At 38.6% G+C, this 17882-nt stretch overlaps 2 protein-coding genes across 2 annotated transcripts in view; both read right to left on the bottom strand.

Moving 5' to 3' along the window:
* Positions 1-17882, bottom strand: part of LOC140732891 (uncharacterized) — a 795520-nt gene that overhangs the window by 469674 nt on the left and 307964 nt on the right. The gene's annotated exons all lie outside the window — the stretch shown is intronic.
* Positions 1-17882, bottom strand: part of LOC140732635 (uncharacterized) — a 41258-nt gene that overhangs the window by 3247 nt on the left and 20129 nt on the right. Inside the window, exon 8 of the mRNA XM_073055331.1 lies at positions 7425-7560. Within this exon, the coding sequence (XP_072911432.1) occupies positions 7425-7560 (136 nt within the window). The remainder of the gene's footprint in view (positions 1-7424; positions 7561-17882) is intronic.

Genomic DNA, 17882 nt, shown 5'->3' with positions numbered 1-17882 from the left:
AAAAATACGGGGATGTTAGAGGTTTGGGTTTGCTTTCGTGTTGTTTTCCTTGCACCTCGTTTGTTGAGATTGACTGATATCCATGGAAATTTCTGAAATTTCATAGTGGCTGCCAGTCCTGCCCCTTCCTGTATCCAAGTGTCTCTAACAGCTCCAATATCTTAATTTCAGGTGATGACCCTGAGCTTATCCTCCTTTCCAATGAAACTTCTTGCATTGAAATACATACCGCTCAGGACACGAGTCATTGAACGTACTGATTCCTGACTTTGTCTGAGGTCTAAACAACATCTTTCTCCAAAAACTCTCCTATAGCTGTTCTGGCACTCTGGTTTTCATCCACTCCCCTCTGCAACTCTAGTTTAAATTCCACATGTAATTTTTTCAAACCTTCCCGGCGGGATATTAGTCCCCTTACAGTTCAGGTGCAAATCATCCCTCCTTGGAAGAGATCCCAGTGATCCAGAGATCTTGTGCCCTCCATGAAACACCAATTCCTTAGCCACATATTAAACTCTTTAATCGTCCTATTTCAGGCATCACTCGCACATGGCATGGATAACAATCCTGAGATTACAACCCTGGATGTCCTTCTCTTTAACTTAGCACCTAACTTCCTGAATTCCCTTTGAAGAACCTTGCCACTCTTCCTACCCATGTCATTGGTACCTACTGTACAGTGTCCATAACCTCTGGATGTTCACCCTCTCACTGAAGAAATCTGAGAACTCGATCCAAGATGTTCTGCACCCTAGTACCTGTGAAGCAATAAACCATCTGGGAATATCGTTGTCACCTACAGAGTCTCATTTTTGTTCCCCTAATTAATCAATCCCCTATCACTACAGGTCGCTGCTTCACTCCACTTTCTTTCTGAGTCACAGAGCCAGACTCAATGCGCGAGACCCAACTGCTGTGACTTTCCTCTGCTAGGAAATTCTCCAAAGTGGTATAACTGTTGTTGAGGGGGACGGCCAAAGGGATATTGGCTTTTTAAGATACTGACCTGCAGGAGACAAGTGCTGAAATTGCTAGGGCCCGAGCAGGGATCTTTAAATCATCCTTAACAACAGGTGAGATTCTGGATGATTGTCAGATAGCCAAATGTTGTTCTGCTGTTTAAGAAAGGCTCTAAAATAAACTGGGATTAGTGGATCTCGATGGAGAATGTTGGGAAATTAAACACTGATGGAACATGGAGACACGGCACTCGTCATAGACTAGTAGTTCCAACTATGTTGCTTCCCTACCTATCACAGCAGATACCTGCCAAAGGACACACTGGAGAGACAGATTCTCGCAGTGGTGGTGGAATACAAAGTTCAGTTATCAGGACAAGTTGAATGAATGACAAACAACAGCTCAATACTATGAGGAAGGCGTGCCATGCCCTATGGCTTTTCCCGTGGCTTCCTGTAGCATCAGAGCAACCACAGACAAGAAAACTACATTGAGTCCATTCGAGGTGGTAGCAGGGCATTCCGTATCACTGACAGGAGCCCTTGATTATGGCAGACAGGTTAGTTTTAAACTTCTTAAGGTTTTCACTTATTTCAGACAGTGGTGTTAACTGTTGTGTGAAATGAACCCAAGTGATCCATTCTGGTTCAGAACTAGTTGCCGCAACATGGAATGATCCACCCTGATTCCTGGTGAGTGGGTCCTGATTAACAAACTTTATAAGAAACCACTGGGAGCTCAATGGGAAGGTTGTCATGAAATACTGTTAATTACCAACTCGGCGGTGAGAAAAGGTAAAATTGGATACACAACAGTCACTGCAAATGAGGTATAATAATCCCAAATGAGGAGAACAACCTCTGCACGGTGCCTATGCTGCTGGGCTACGGCGAGAAAATCAGCCAGGAGATTTGGAACAAGTCGACAATACCGGACATTATGAAATTTACTGTTATTAGTTGCTGTTATATTTTGCCTATTTCTCACACTTACCCAAGGAGTCCTAATAACCGTACTTATATGCTTGATCATAGTTTAAAGCATTGTTATTTACATAAAGTGATCATACATTACATAGTTCAAAGTCACCAAGTCACATTAATGTGCCCACAGACATTTCTATAACTTGAGGTTTTGATCATTTCATATTTCATGTAGATACAACATTATTCAACCTCTGAATTGTGAGATGTAATTATTCTAACCGTGTGATTTAGTATCAAAGGATGAATGGCTGGATTAGACTGGTTAAGGCTTTTTGTGCAGCTTGACAATCAATAACCTGCTTGTATTTTAATAGCTACTTATATCCATATGGTATGCTAACTTGTGACCATCCTATGTTAAAGTTGTTGACATTGTTGCTCAGTGTGTACAATCATGTCATATTTGTATATTTCTAGAAAGCTCCAGAAGCTTCTATGTTGCTGCATTATGTAAATAGAGGGGATCTGTTAGTTTGACTTCCATCTGCATATTTGAATCACATGTTTCTTATCTATGGGTATAAAATTAGCTGGCCACACAGCAGTGCCATCTGTTTTTTTCTCTGCTACCAGCCAGTGAATATCCTTTTTCAATTTTCCTTTGTACAATTAATACATAATAAAACCACTGTGAAGCAATATGTTTTGTGCCTCTTTCCTGACTTCCAAATGAACCTTGGATTTAAGAAAATCAGAATCCAATAGCTTTTAAAAAACAACACAAGGCAACTGAAGTGCCATAAGGAGAGAAACATGAAATTGGGTAAGCTATCTATTAACATAAAAGAGGATAGAACATATTTTCAGATATATAAAGAGTGAAAAGGGTGAGAGTGGATATTGGATGAATGCATAAATACACTGGAGAAGCAGTAATGGGGGACAAAGAAATGGCAGTCCAACTTATAAAAAACATTGTTGTCAGTCTTCACTGTGAATGAATGACACTACCAGCATGCAAGGAACTTGACATTGCCGGAGATCAGGTGTGAGTACTGTTACTAAGGAGAAAACACTTTGATACCCGAAAGGTTTGAAGGCAGGCAGCTCAACAGACCAGGTGGACTACAACCCAGGATTCTGAAAGAGGTCACTGCAGATAATGTGGAGAATTAGTAGTAATCCTTCAAGAATCACTAGATCCTGGAATGGTACCGGATGACTGGAAATTTAGAAAAAACAATCCAATTCTTAAGAAGGAACAGAGGCAGAAAAAAGGAAATTCTAGGCATTAGCCTGACTTCAGCAGTTGGAAATATGTTAGAGTCATTATAAAGAATGAGTTTTCGAGGTACTTGGAGGCACATAATAAAATATGCTGAAGTCAGCATGGTTTTCTTCAAGGGAAATGTTGCTTGACCAATCTGTTGGAATTCTTTGAGAAAATAATGGAGAATCAGTGGATGTTATTTACTTGGATTATCAAAAGGCCTCTGATAACGCGACACATACTGGCTACTTAACAGGATAAGTACCCATGGTATTACAGGACAGTGACCACCATGGAAAGGAAATTGGCTGATTGGCATGAGGCAAAACATGGGAATAAAGGGGGTCCTTTTTCCTTGGTTGTTGGTGACTATTGGACTAAAACTTATAGAAAAAGTGGATATAGAGAGGAGTTTTCCTTTTTTGGGGGAGTCTAGGACTACAGGGCATAGCCTCAGGATAAAGGGGTATCCACTTGGTGAGGAGGAAATTATTTACTCAGAAGCTCTGAATCTGTGGAATTGTCACAGATGGCCATGGAGGCCAACATTGGGTATACTTAAAGTGGAGATTGATAGGCTCTTGATTAGTCAGGGTGGCAAAGGTTAGTGGGAGAAGTTAGGAGAATGGGGTTCAGAGGGAAAATGAATAAATGATAACTGAATAGTAGAGCAGACTAGGTTGGATGAATGGCTTAATTCTGCTCCTAAATATCATGGTAGAGCTGCTGCCTCAGATCCTCAGCAACCAGGCCTGAATCCCATCTTCTGATGACCTCTATGAAGAAGCTGCATGATCTCGTGACCATGTGTGTTTCGCCTGGTTTCCTTTCCCATCCCAAGCATCATTTTCCTACTTGGGAAGTGGAAACAGGGAATGATATGTTCCATCTTGGGGTTTTGTTGGGGAAGAAGAATGATGGCTTATCTGGTCCTCGGAAAGATGGAGGGGACTGCGTGGTCCTCATGCGAGGTGAAGGAGTTGACTCCAGCATGGTGCTCGAGAGTCATGTGACACAGTCAGTAGATGGTTCATGCCAGTCTCGGTGTGGGAGAGGATGCTACATGACAGAGCAAGATTCAGCCATGGCAGATTGACTTGGACTGTGGGCACAGGGGAAATATCTGAAGCGATCCAATGATCATGAAGTAGACTGGAATATTCAGCATACTGTGTTTTGATAATCTGGGATGTCTCAAAATTTCCAAAGAACTCCTCCACCCTCCCCACCGTGTGGTACTGGAGAATGATAACGTACCTGTACAGTAAACTTTGTTACAGCAGAGTGTCGGTTTCAGCCAGTACACAAAAAAAGCACCACAGTTTTTGACCTTGATTATCCGCTTTTTCTCACAGTTGTTTTCATTCCAGCTGAAGCAGACAGTCCTGTTGACCTCCCCCTCTCCCATGCTGGGATGGTGACCTGAAATGGGGGTTTGTAAACATTGTAAAATATACACAGTACAATGGGGAACATGCAGCTAGACCCACTGCAGAGCCATTGTTCACAACCCACTGTTCTGACCATTCTCAGTCTGTGTGAGCTGCTGTCCTCTCCTCCCCACAGCCATACCTAGTCTCGGATGACAACTCCTTGTGGGTCCCTGTCCCACGAAACACGAGTCCTACCCCCAAAGGGCACTGACAACACTGAAGGTGACACACTGTTGAATATCTCCAAAGAGAATTGGAGACATTTGCAAGCTCAGAAAAAGATCTAAAACGAATAACAATCACAGTTGTTGCAAACTGTTAAAATCCATGATTTTTTAAGGATTTATTGACATGCTTAATTATAAACATAACTTGGAATTTGAAAAGAACAATGAATTATAAAATAATTGCAACATGAAAACTAGGAATGGGTTCAACTGAAAGCATTACAGTTTTGTGGAAAAATTACATTGGTTTATTAATTACTTCATGAACTGTGGGCTGCATGGAAAACACTCAGCTCCCTAGGTGCTGCTTCTCCACTGAATTTGCCCCGGGTCTCACCTGGAGAGGGCTTAATCAGCAGATCCAGAGCCCAACTGCAGACAGCAGGAATATACAGGAAGCCAACATGCCACCGCCAGATTCCTATAGATCCAGGGTTTCAGAGTGGCTGAAATGACTTGGGAGCATTTCTCAGGGATGTTGAGATCTGTTTCCGTACAAGGGGTCATCTGACATTGTCTGTATCGAACGTGACCCAATGTGAAAAGTAACCAAGCCCCGCTGTTGCACACTATGATCTTACCGTTTAGCCAGCCTGGACTTTTCCCGGAGCACTTGTATGTTGCAATGGCAGTCTCAGGAATCCTCCACCCAGCAGAACTGAAAAAAAGTAGCATCTCCATCCTCAACTAAGCATCCTCTGTGAGAATGAGCAAGAATTGGAGCCCATTCCATTGGTTTATTATTCTTCCTAATCTCAGCATACCCCATTTGACCTTTGACATAAAACAATATGCAGATGCAAGAAATCTTGACCAATACTCACAAAATGCTGCAGAGATGCAGCAAGTTAAGCAAAGTAACGTTTATTATCAGAGTACATACATCGCACTACATGCAACCCTGAAATTCCTTTTCTCCGAGCATACTTAGCAAATCTATAGAAATGTACTGGTAAACAGGATCTGTCAACATCAGGACTATAAACTATGATTGGTGGAGGGGCAGGTAGTGTTGAGGAAACAGATAAGATGCTAAAAGACTTATACAGATTAGGAGAATAGGCAAGAAAGTGGCAAATGAAATACAATGTTGGTAAATTCATGGTCATACACTGTGGTAGCAGAAAAAAAATGTACGGACTATTTTATCAACGGGGAGAAAGTCCAAAAATCTGAGATGCAATGGGACTTGGGAGTCCTTGTGCAGAACAGTCTTAAGGTTAACTTGCAGGTCGAGATGGTAGTGAGGAGGGTAAATGCCATGATATCATTCATTTCACATGTCTTGAATACAAGAGCAAAGATGCGATACTGAGGCTTTATAAGGCACGGGAGAGGCCTCACCTTGAGTATTGTGAACAGTTTTGGGCCCCTCATCTTAGAAAAGATGTGTTGGTATTGGAGGTGAAAAGTATATGTGGAAAGGATGTTTCCTGTGGCAGGGGAGTCTCAGACAAGAGGGCACAACCTCAAGATAGAGGAAACAGAGATGTGGAGAAATTTCTTTAGTCATAGGGTGCTGAATTTGTGGAATTTGTTTGCCCATGCAGCTGTGGAGACCAGGACGTTGGGTGTAATTAAGGATGAGATTGATAGGTTCTTGATTGGAATGGCATCAAATGCCACGTGGAGAAGGCCAGGAAATGGGGTTGAGGAGGAGATTAAAAAGGATTGGCCATGAATGAATGGCGGAGCAGACTTGATGGGCCAAATGGCCAAATTTTGCTCTTGTGTCTTATGGGCAATGGTCTAAACAGGATCTGTAAACTGTCAACATCAGGACTGTAAACTGTAAATAAACTGTGTAAACACAAATAACAAATGCAGCATCTGTGGAGAAGAATAAACACCTGATATTCTGATCTGAGACCCTTCATCAAAACTGGAAGAGAAGGGAACAGAAGCAGAAGGTAGCTGACTAATCCCCTTCTCTTCTCCTCCCTCTGGTTCACATCTCATTCCCTTACACAATTGTTCAGATTCCTTCTTCCACAGAACCATCAAACCCCAGCTTCTCACATCATTCTTAGTTCCCCCTTTCCTGGTCTCATCCATCACTTTCCAGCTGTACTTCACCCCTTCTCCCACACACCCTATCTTCTGAAACAACTCCCTAGTTTATGAAGAAAAGGATTCTACTCCCTTTCATTCCAGGCCTTATGAAGGGCCTTGACGTAAAATGGTATTTATTCCTCACCATAGACACCGCTTGTCCTGCTGAATTTTGCCAGCATTTTGCATGTGTTGCCCCTTTTATACTTTGTGCTTTTATCTATTTCATCAAACTTTACTGTCTATGAATGGGCTGTGAGTTTCCCTCTTCCTACATTTATTCCCTGCCACATAATTGACGAATGACCAAAGACTTCCTGTAACCACTCCTGTTCCATGTTTCTGTGTATCCACAAACTGTCCTTTTCTGTGATCAATGACTCCAATCCCTATGTATTCATTCCCTTCTATGTTATGTAACTGATGTCCCAGAAACAATGATCTTTATGCACTCTGCCACATCCCTGTAATCGAATAAATCAATCTTCCTTCACATTGGCCTTACTTCCCCATATATTTTGTGCTTCATTAACTCATAATTGTCTCCTCTCATTACCTCTTAAATCGATACCATCCTTCTGTCCGATCATCATCATACATGTATTTACTGCATTCTTCCGATGAACAATCCGTGCTCCTCCAGGGCTGATCCAGGATAGTGTGGTTTACACACGGATCACCATGTGTGGAATCTGCAGCAGCAGTATGCTCAGTGTTAATGGTACAAAACAAGAATGTAAATTATCGTTATTAATTAGCATTAATGTTAGTGATAATGCCTCTTGCAATTGACCCCCACCTCCACCAACCTCAGATGCACTCTCTAAAATAATGATCATCTACTCACATAAACACTGTCAGTGCAGTTTCATTTTTCAGCTCTCTTTGTTGAATTGGTGGTGGTAACACTGAATCATGCTGTGTAGAAACATCCGTGCCGACAGTGACCACCCCTCTATCCTATCAGTCCTAACCTTGTCCATACTCACCTAGACACAAATTCTGTCAGCATCCAACCTCTGAGACAGTGCATTCCAAGCATTTACTGCTCCAGGAGTTAACATCTCCTTCACAAACCCTCTAAACTACTGCTACATATTCCTTAGTTTTAGCTACCTTCTATAGAAGCCCATTGGACTACAAGATATAGAGGCAGAATTAGGCCAATGTCGCACGAAGTCTGATCTGCGATTTCAACATGGCTGATCCCCAATCTCCTGTCTCTCTCCTGTCATGACCAATCAAGATTCTATCAACCTCTGCTTTAAATACACATAAAGATGCCCCCCAGAGCTGTCTGTGGCAATGAATACTACAGATTCACCTTTCTCTCGCTAATGAAATCCTTTCTCATCTCCATTCTAAATGGTCACCCCTCTATTCTGAGGCTGTGTCTTCTGGTCCTAGACTCTCCCACCATAGAAAACATTCTCACCCATGTCCCCTATCAAGGCTTTTCAATAATTTATAGTTTGCAATTATGTCTGTTCTAGTTCTTCTGAGTTACAGGGAATACAGGCCCAGAGAAATCAAACACTCTTCATATCACAAGCCATTCAATCTTGGAATCACTTTCGCAAAACCCTTTGAACCCTCTGCAGTGCCGGCACATTCTTTATATATATAACGTGCCCAAAAGTGCTCACAGTACTCCCACTAAGGCTTTACCAGTGGTGTATAATGCCTCTAATTAATATCCTTCTTCTATTTTCTTGTCCTCCTGAAATGAACGCTAGCATTGCATTTGCCTTCTTCACCACTCACTCAACCTACAAATTAACCTTTAGGGAATCCTGCATAAGGACTCTTTGCACCTCAGAGTTTGGAATTTTCTCTCCATTTAGAAAATACTCTAACCCTTTATTTCCTCAAAGTGCGTGACCATACACTTCCCGATACTGCACTCAATCTTCCACTTCTTTGCCCATTCTCCTAATCTGTCTAAGTCCTTCTCTCATCAATGTACTTCCTGAAAACTACCTGCCCCTCTACCTATCATCTGCAAACTTTTACAGATGGCAAGAACGTGTTAAAAGACTTCTTTGAGTACAAAAAGGGTTGGATTGCATAGGCATATGACGTAGACATGACAGTGTGACGAGCTTAAAAAGACCACCCTATACAGCGAGCAGCGGAGTGAGTGGCAACAGAGTGTAGGGCTATGGCTCAATGGGCTTAGGCAGTAACGGGAAGAGGTGAGAACAAAGCACCAACTCTTTTTGTCCTCCTTGGCGAATTGGCCCGGACAGATGGAGGAACAGCAGGGCTCACACAGCTAATGGTACGAGCTAATGGTTTAAAAAGTTTGTGTGTTTGGTGAGGTAAGTAGGTGAGTAGACTTATTTTTCCTTCTTTCATTCTTGTAGAATTAAGTAGCATGTCTGCAGGGTTAGTGCTTTGTTCAGGGTGTCAGATGTGGGAATCCTGGGAGACCTCCAGCCTCCCTGATGGCCACATCTGCACCAGGTGCACCGAGATGCATTTCCTCAAAGACCATGCTAGGGATTTGGAGCTGCACCTTGATGACCTACTGCTGATTAGGGAAAGTGAAGAGGTGATAAACAGGAGCTACAGGGAGGTAGTCATCCCTAGGCTACAGGGGTCAGAAAACTGGGTGACTGTCAGGAGAGGGAAGGAAAATGCCCGGATATTGGAGAGCACCCCTGTGGCTGCCCCCGTCAGCAACAAGTATATCGTTTTGGATGCTGTTGTGGGGGATAACCTGACAGGGGATGGCCACGGTGACCGGGTCTCTGGCACTGGGCCTGGCGCTGTTGTGTAGTAGGGACGGAGGAAGAAGAGGAATGCAGTAGTCATAGGAGATTCCATAGTCAGCGGAACAGACAGGAGATTCTGTGAGCCTGATAGAGATACCCGCATGGTGTGTTGCCGCCTAGGTGCCAGGGTATGGGATGTCTCGGATCGGGTTAAGAACATTCTGAAGGTGCGGGTGAGCAGCCAGCTGTCTTGGTACATGTTGGTACCAATGACATAAATAGGAAAAGGAAGGAGGTCCTGAAGAGAGATTTTCGGGAGTTAGGAAGGAAGCTAAGAAGCAGGACCTGCAAGGTAGTAATCTCAGGATTGTGAGAGTCTTCTGGGCAGCTCATGGAGTAAGAAGCTTGTTGGCTCTTCTCTATCCTTTTACAACATACTTTCCCCTGCTACGTTTGTATAAACTTTGAAGATTCACTACTTTTGGTGAGGGATTTACGATTTAATTACGATGGCTGGAACCCAAACTGGAAAGGAACTAAGACGTGGCAAAATTGTTTCTGAAACTAACAAACCCAATTTACAAGGGAGGTAAAAGAAACCTATACTCCTGAAAGAATGTTCTTATTGATAGAAGATACTAATACCAATATTGGAATGGTGGATTCTAAAATTGATAAATTGATGAATGCTAATGAAAATCTTGAAAAAAACTGTATCTGCCATCCAGGAATCTTTGAGGAATCTGGAATCTCAATATCAAACGCTTAAAATGGATACTAATAAAATTGGAAGACAACAAGAGACAATACATCAAGTGATTACAGAGCAGGAGTTAAAGTTTTCTACTATGGAAAAGAAAATTGCTGAGGTTTCGTCGGAACCATCAAGCATTAAGAAGAAAACGATCGATCTGGAAAGTAGAAAAGTAGAAGCTGAAGGATGAATTTACATATACTGGGTTTCCCTGAAAATATAGAAACCAACGAGCCATTAAAGTTTTTTACGAGTATGTTATACTCATTTTTTAGTGAGATACTTGAAACCTCTCCGTTAATAGACAGGGCGCACCTAATCCCCCGCAACAAGCCATCGGTTGAGATGAAACCACGAGCGATGATTCTGCGTTTACATTATTTTGCTACTAAAGAGCAATTCTTCGAGATGCCAGGAAGTGGGGGAAGTTAACTTACAACAGTGTGGAGTTTCGTATAGTTGAAGATTTTGCCATAAAACCATAGAACTTTACAGTACAGAAACAGGCCTTTTGGCCCTTCTTGGCTGTGCCGAACAATTTTTCTGCCTAGTCCCACTGACCTGCAGCTGGACCACATCCCTCCATACACCTCTCATTCATGTACCTGTCCAAGTTCTTTTTAAATGTTAAAAGTGAGCCCGCTTTTACCACTTCATCTGGCAGCTCACTCCATACTCCCACCACTCTCTGTGTGAAGAAGCCCCCCCCCAATGTTCCCTTTAAACTTTTCCCCCTTCACCCTTAACCCATGTCCTCTGGTTTTTTTTCTGCCCCTGAAGTTTATGCAGAAAGAATTAAATATCGAGACGTGATGGCAGAATTGTATAGGAAACGTCTTTGCCCATCTTTGCGCTATCCTGCCCGCTTGATAATTTTTCCACTAACAGTCGTCCTAAATGTCTTGATTCTCCTGAGGAAGCTAGGAAGTTTCTCAACCAGTTTAAGTCGGTTGCGTAACCAACTTCTCCAGTGCCGTTCTGCAAGGAACTTCAACATTTAATCCTTAGTTTACAATCGTGTGTAGTTGAATCGTTTAAAGTCTAGTCTATGTTCTATGTCTGTATAGTCTTCGCTTTGATTCTTGTATTTTTTTTCCTTTTTTAAGATTTGAATGAATCTAACATAAGTTGCAATGTATTATTGGCTTGAATCTTTTTTTCTAAATATATGATCAATTTCTGCTTAATGAATTTAAGATGACTGCTGTTAATTATGTGCTAGCATCTATTAGACATGATATTGAATTCAATCTTTAGTCAAGAGTCGTTTACATCTCAATCGTTGAAAGTTTAATTTATGTTCTGTTGCTCCAGACATCGTCTGGCAGGTTTTTTTTAACCGTCTGCTTTCTTTTTGGATCTGTAAGAGTTTAATAATAGTCATATCATATTACTTGATTAGATTTTTCTTTTTCGAATATATGGTCAAGGTTTATTAAACAAATTTAAGATGGCCACTGTTAACTACATTTTAACCTCTGTTATACATAATACGGATTTTTAAAAAAAATTCTTTCTACGTATTTGATGTTGTGTCTTGAGTCAGTGGTTATAGTAAAAAGAGTCTCTATTAGAGGCTATGGTTTAGGGGGTGTAGTTAGCTTGCTATCCGCCTATTGGATGTTTTTTTCTGGCTTGGGGGAAGGGTGTGCTGCTATTTCATTTTTCAATCTTTTTTATTGATTTTCAAATAAAGAATATACCAATCGGAAGAGGAGTTTAGCAAGTAGATAATATAAAAGACATATAAACAGCAATAATAAAACAGAAAGTATATAATGTCAAAATCAAATAGGTAAAATATTATGCTGTTATATATACAATGGTTAAAAAAAACAACTCCTCATAGCAATCATAAAAAAAATTGGAAATTTTATTGATAAAGAAAAAAAAACCCACTAACTAAACTGAAACAAAAAAAAAGAAAGAAAAAAAAAGAAAAAGAAAGATTGGGCAGTCCAATTGAGGATAAAATTAGAAAAAAGAGAGAGAAAAAAAACACATCCTTCCAGTCATCTCCAAACCTTCATGGATAAGGATTTTCCCCAAAGAGAATAAAGAAAAATAAATAAATAAATAAAAATTAAATCATGCGAAAATATTGAATAAAGGGTCGCCAGACTTGTTCAAAATTAAAGGATGTATCAAATGTGCGGCTTCTAATTTTCTCCAAGCTTAGACATGACATAATGGAGGAGAGCCAATAGAAAACAGTAGGCGGGTTAGATTCTTTCCAGTGTAGCAAAATAGCTCTCCTTGCCAGTAAAGTTGAAAAAGCTATCACATGTTGGGCGGAAGCAGACACTTTGCTTGCTTCCTCTGGAATAACCCCAAAAATTGCTGTAAGTGGATTAGGTTGAACATCCATATCTATAACTTTAGATAATATTCCAAACACATCCCTCCAAAAATTATTTAAACTTACACATGACCAAAACATATGAGTTAGAGTAGCCACTTCTGCGTTACATCTGTCACAAATAGGGCTTATATTAGGAAAAATATGCACCAATTTATCTTTGGACATATGAGCCCTGTGTACTATCTTAAACTGAATTAAGATATGGCATGCACAGATAGATGAATTATGGACTAAATAATAAATTTTACTCCATTGATTGTCTGAAAGGGAATGTTGAAGTTATACTTCCCAGGTGCGTTGAATCCTATCATTAGGCAACAGGCGAGCATTCATTAACTGTTTATAAATTATAGCTATTAATCATTTTTGAAAGGGTTTAAACTGAAAAATAACATAAGCCGAATTTAAAGAGCATGCCGAGGAGTAATTCGGTAAAAAATCACGTAAAAAATTCCTAACCTGTAAATACCTGAAAAAATGTGTATTAGAGATATCATATTTATCCATTAACTGTGAAAAAGACATTAAACAGTCTTGTAAAAAATCTAAAAAAGTTTTTATTCCCTTAATTTTCCATGTTAAAAAAGCCTTATCCAAAGTTGATGGTTTAAAAAAGAAATTAGAATAAATATTACTAGAAAGTAGAAAATCATTTAATTCAAAAAATCTACGAAATTGAAACCAAATTTTTAAAGTATGTTTAACAATAGGGTTAAGAGCTTGTCTACCTACTGTGGACAGTGAAAACGGAAGAGGAGCTCCTAATAAAGAAGCTAACAAAAACCCCATTACTGAATTTTCCTGCAGCTGTAACCATGAAGGGCAATCTTGGTCATCTATATCATAAATCCAAAAAGTAATATAATGAATATTAATTGCCCAATAATAAAATCTAAAGTTTGGTAAAGCCAGTCCTCATTCTTTTTTTGATTTTTGCAATAAAAGTTTATTCACTCTGGAGCTTTTATTATTCCAAACATAAAACAAAATCAGAGAATCTATTTTATCAAGAAATGTTTTTGGAACAAAAGAGGGAACTGCTTGAAATATATATAAACATTTTGGTAGAATAACCAGTTTTTGTAGCATTTATTCGACCTATCAATGACATCGATATCGGTGACCATTTAGAAAGCGCCTGTTTAGTATATTCAACTAAAGGGAAGAAATTATACATATATAGGTCTTTAAAATTTTTAGTAGTTTTGATACCAAGGTAAGTAAAATGGTTTTTGGCAATATTAAAAGGTATTTGATCATAATAATCAGAATAATTATTAATAGGAAATAATTCACTTTTATGTTTATATTAAGTTTATATCCAGAAAAAATACCAAATTCCATAAATATAGATAACATAAAAGGAATAGATTTCCTAGGATTTGAAATGTAAACTAATAAATCATCCGCATATAACGAAACCTTATGTAATTTATCCCCTCTCCTAATACCCTGCACAGAATTAGAATCCCTAAGAGTAATAGCAAATGGTTCTAAAGCCAAATTAAATAATAAAGGACTAAGGGGACAATCCTGACGGGTACCTCTATATAATCTAAAATAAGGAGACTTTTGATTATTAGTTAGAACCGCAGCTACTGGGGCATGTTAAGTCAATTTAATCCAGGAAATAAATCCTGGACCAAAATTAAACCTCTTCAAAACCTGAAATAGATAAGGCCACTCCACCCTATCCAAGGCTTTCTCTGCATCCAAAGATATAATATATTCAGATTCTTTGGCTGACGGGGAATAAATGATATTTAACAATCTTCAAATATTAAAATGTGAGTACCTATTTTTTATAAATCCTATTTGATCGTTTGAGATAACATTAAGCAAGATATTCTCAAGCCTATTTGCTAGAATCTCAGAGAGAATTTTAAAATCTACATTCAGTAAAGAAATAGGTCTATAGGATACACATTCCAGTGGGTCTTTTCCTTTTTTTGGAATCAATGAAATTAGTGCCTCATAAAAAGTTTTAGGAAGGTTCCCAGAGGATGAAGAATTAGTGAACGTTTGATGAAGATGTGGTATAAGCATTACATGAAAAGTCTTGTAAAGTTCTACCGTATAACCATCAGAAGTATGCTTAGGGAAAGCATCTATGCTTTACCTAATTGCATAGAGGATATAGCCTTGGCTATCTCCTCTTGTTTAATAAGTGCATCTAACATATAAACATCTTGAAGCGAAATTTGAAGTATGTTTAAACTTTGCAAAAAACTATTCATAGTAATAGTACTATCAGAGAATTCAGATTTATAAAGATTAGAATAAAAGTCCATAAATATCTTATTAATTTCATAAGGATCCAACGTTTCTGCTCTATCTGGTCGGCGAATTTTTAAAATCTGTCTTCTGACCATCCCAACCTTTAACTGACCCGCTAAAACTTTAGCAGATTTTTCCCCATGTATATAAAATAAACTTTTTGATTTAAAAATTTGCTGTTCAATGGGAAAGGTCAGAAGCAAATCATACTGTGAATGAAGTTCGATCCTTTCTTTATATAGGTCTTCAGTAGGTTTAACTGAATACACTTTATCTATCTGTTTAATTTTATTAATAAGCACTGACAATTCCGCTTTAGTTTTCTTTCTCAAGGCTGCTGAATATGAGATTATCTGTCCCCTAAGAAAAGATTTCAAGGTGTCCCATATAACCAAATTTGACATTCCTTCAGTTGTATTAAAGTCAAAAAATATAGAAATTTGCTCCTTAATAAAATTAACAAAAGCTGGTTCCTGTAACAATACGGGGTTCAATCTCCACTGTGAGATTTTCAAAAATCTATCCCAAAGCTTAAAGGTTAACTTTAAAGGCGCGTGATCTGAGAGCGCAATGATGTCATTCGTACATTCAACGACGGAGTTTAACAGACGTATATCTAAAAAAAAAGTAATCAATTCGAGATTACTCGCGATGGACGTGTGAGAAAAAACAGAAATCTTTATCATTGGGGTGTTTATATCTCCAAATATCGACAAGGCCATATTCTAATAAAAAAGAGTTAATACAAGCTGCCACTTTATTAGGAATTGACGGATTGGTTGATGACCTGTCAATCGCCAGATTGAAGCAACAATTAAAGTCACCACCCATGATCAGCTTATATTCATTTAGATTCGGTAACTCTGAAAAAAGTTTCTTAAAAAAATCAGAATTATCTACATTAGGTGCGTATACACACACCAGAGCTACCTTTTGCTCGCATAATAAACCAGTAACAATTAAATATCTTCCATTCGAATCAGTAGTAGTATTAAAGTGTACAAAAGGGATTTTGGGACTAGGAAATATAGAAACGCCTCTTATTTTACTATCCGACAGCGAGTGAAATAGAGGACCTTTCCAGAAGCAGAAAAACCTGTCCTCATCCTGTTTGGATTAATTAGTTTTTTTTAAATCGATTGGGCGGTACTGAGAGTTTTTCTTGTCAATCATGTTGTTTTTTTTCTTTCTGATCAAATCCATTCTATTCTCAGTATGGATGTTAATAAAATTAATATAATTTCCTGGAACCTGAATGGCTTGAATCAACCTATTAAGTGTAGAAGGTCTTTAAGAAATTGAGAACATTTCAAGCCGATATTATTTTTGTGGAAGAGGCCCACATCCGTAGGGAAGATGAAAATCGTCCTTTTAAATTTTGGAAGGGTTCTCAATATCACTCTTCATCAATTCCAAAAAAATAAAGGAGTGTCTATTTTTATTAATTTTAAAGTGTCTTTTGTACATTTTAACACTGTCACTGATTCAATTGGAAGATAATTAATTGTTACTGGTTTGTTATGTGGTCAAAAGGTGGTATTGGTGTGTGTGTACGCACCTAATGTAGATAGTCCTGAATTTTCAAGGTTATTTTCTGCACTGCCGCATTTAAATGAATACAAGTTGATTATGGGCGGTGACTTTAACCGCTGTCTCAATCCCTCGATTGATTGGTCATCGACCAATCCGTGCCTTCCTAATAAGGCTGCATCCTGCATTAATTCCTTTTTACTAGAATACAGTGTGTTAGATATTTGGAGATTTCCACATCCTAAAGATAAAGATTTTTCCTTTTTTTCACAAAAATATTATAAATATTCAAGAACTGATTATTTTTTGTTAGATACACCATTGGTATCCTTTGTTGCTGATTGTGCGTATTGCGCTGTTGGATCACGCACCTATAACACTCACACTGAAGCTTTCTGATAACTCACGGAAGGCAGCTCAATGGAGATTTAATGCTGCACTGCTCCATGATTCAACATTTCTAAGTTTTAAAAAAGAGCAAATCTCTTTAATTTTTGTATTAAATGCAACTGAGGTTATATCAAAGTTGGTTATTTTAGATATGATGAAACCTTTTCTTAGGGGACATATAATTTCATATTCAGCAGCTTTAAGAAAGAAAACTAAAGTGGAGCTTTTAGTGATTACTAACAAGATTAAAGAAATAGATAAAGTTTATTCAGTTTTATCTGCTGAAGATTTTTACAAGGAAAGGGTGAAATTTCAAACGCAGCAAGACTTGCTATTAACTTATCCCATTTAGCAGCAACATTTTAAATCTAAAAGTCATTTTTCTATTCATGGAGAATAATCAGGTAAACTGTTAGCTACTTAACTCAAAGCAACTATGGCTAGAAGGCAGATTTTGAAAGTACGAAGATCTGATAGAACTGAAACATCTGACAGTCAGGAAATTAATAAGGTTTGTTTGAACTTTTAGTCTAATCTTTATGAATCTGATTTTTCGGACAACACCACTTCTATGAATGAATTTCTGTAAAGATTGAATATACCCCAAATTTCTACCCAAGATATGAACCCATTAATCGAGAGGAAATAGTAAGAGTTATATCTTCTTTAAATCAGGTAAAGCTCCGGGACCGGATGTGTTTACGGTAGAAGTTTTTAAAGATGCTTACGGATATTCTTACACCTCATCTATGCCAAATTTTCACTGAATCTATATCTTCTGTGAACCTCCCGAAAACTTTTTATGAGGCATCAACTTCATTAATTCCTAAAAAAGGAAAAGATTTATTTGAATGTGCCTCTTACAGAACAATTTCTTTATTAAATGTCGATTCCAAAATTCTTTCTATGTTTTGGCTAACAGGTTTGAGAACGTTTTACCTGATGTTATTTCTAAGGATCAAACTGGATTTATTAATAGATATT

The sequence above is a fragment of the Hemitrygon akajei genome, chromosome 9 (assembly GCF_048418815.1).
Source record: "Hemitrygon akajei chromosome 9, sHemAka1.3, whole genome shotgun sequence".
NCBI classification, from domain to species: domain Eukaryota; kingdom Metazoa; phylum Chordata; class Chondrichthyes; order Myliobatiformes; family Dasyatidae; genus Hemitrygon; species Hemitrygon akajei.
The sequence above is the reverse complement of the archived record's forward strand: the minus strand, read 5'-3'. Positions and strand labels throughout refer to the sequence as shown.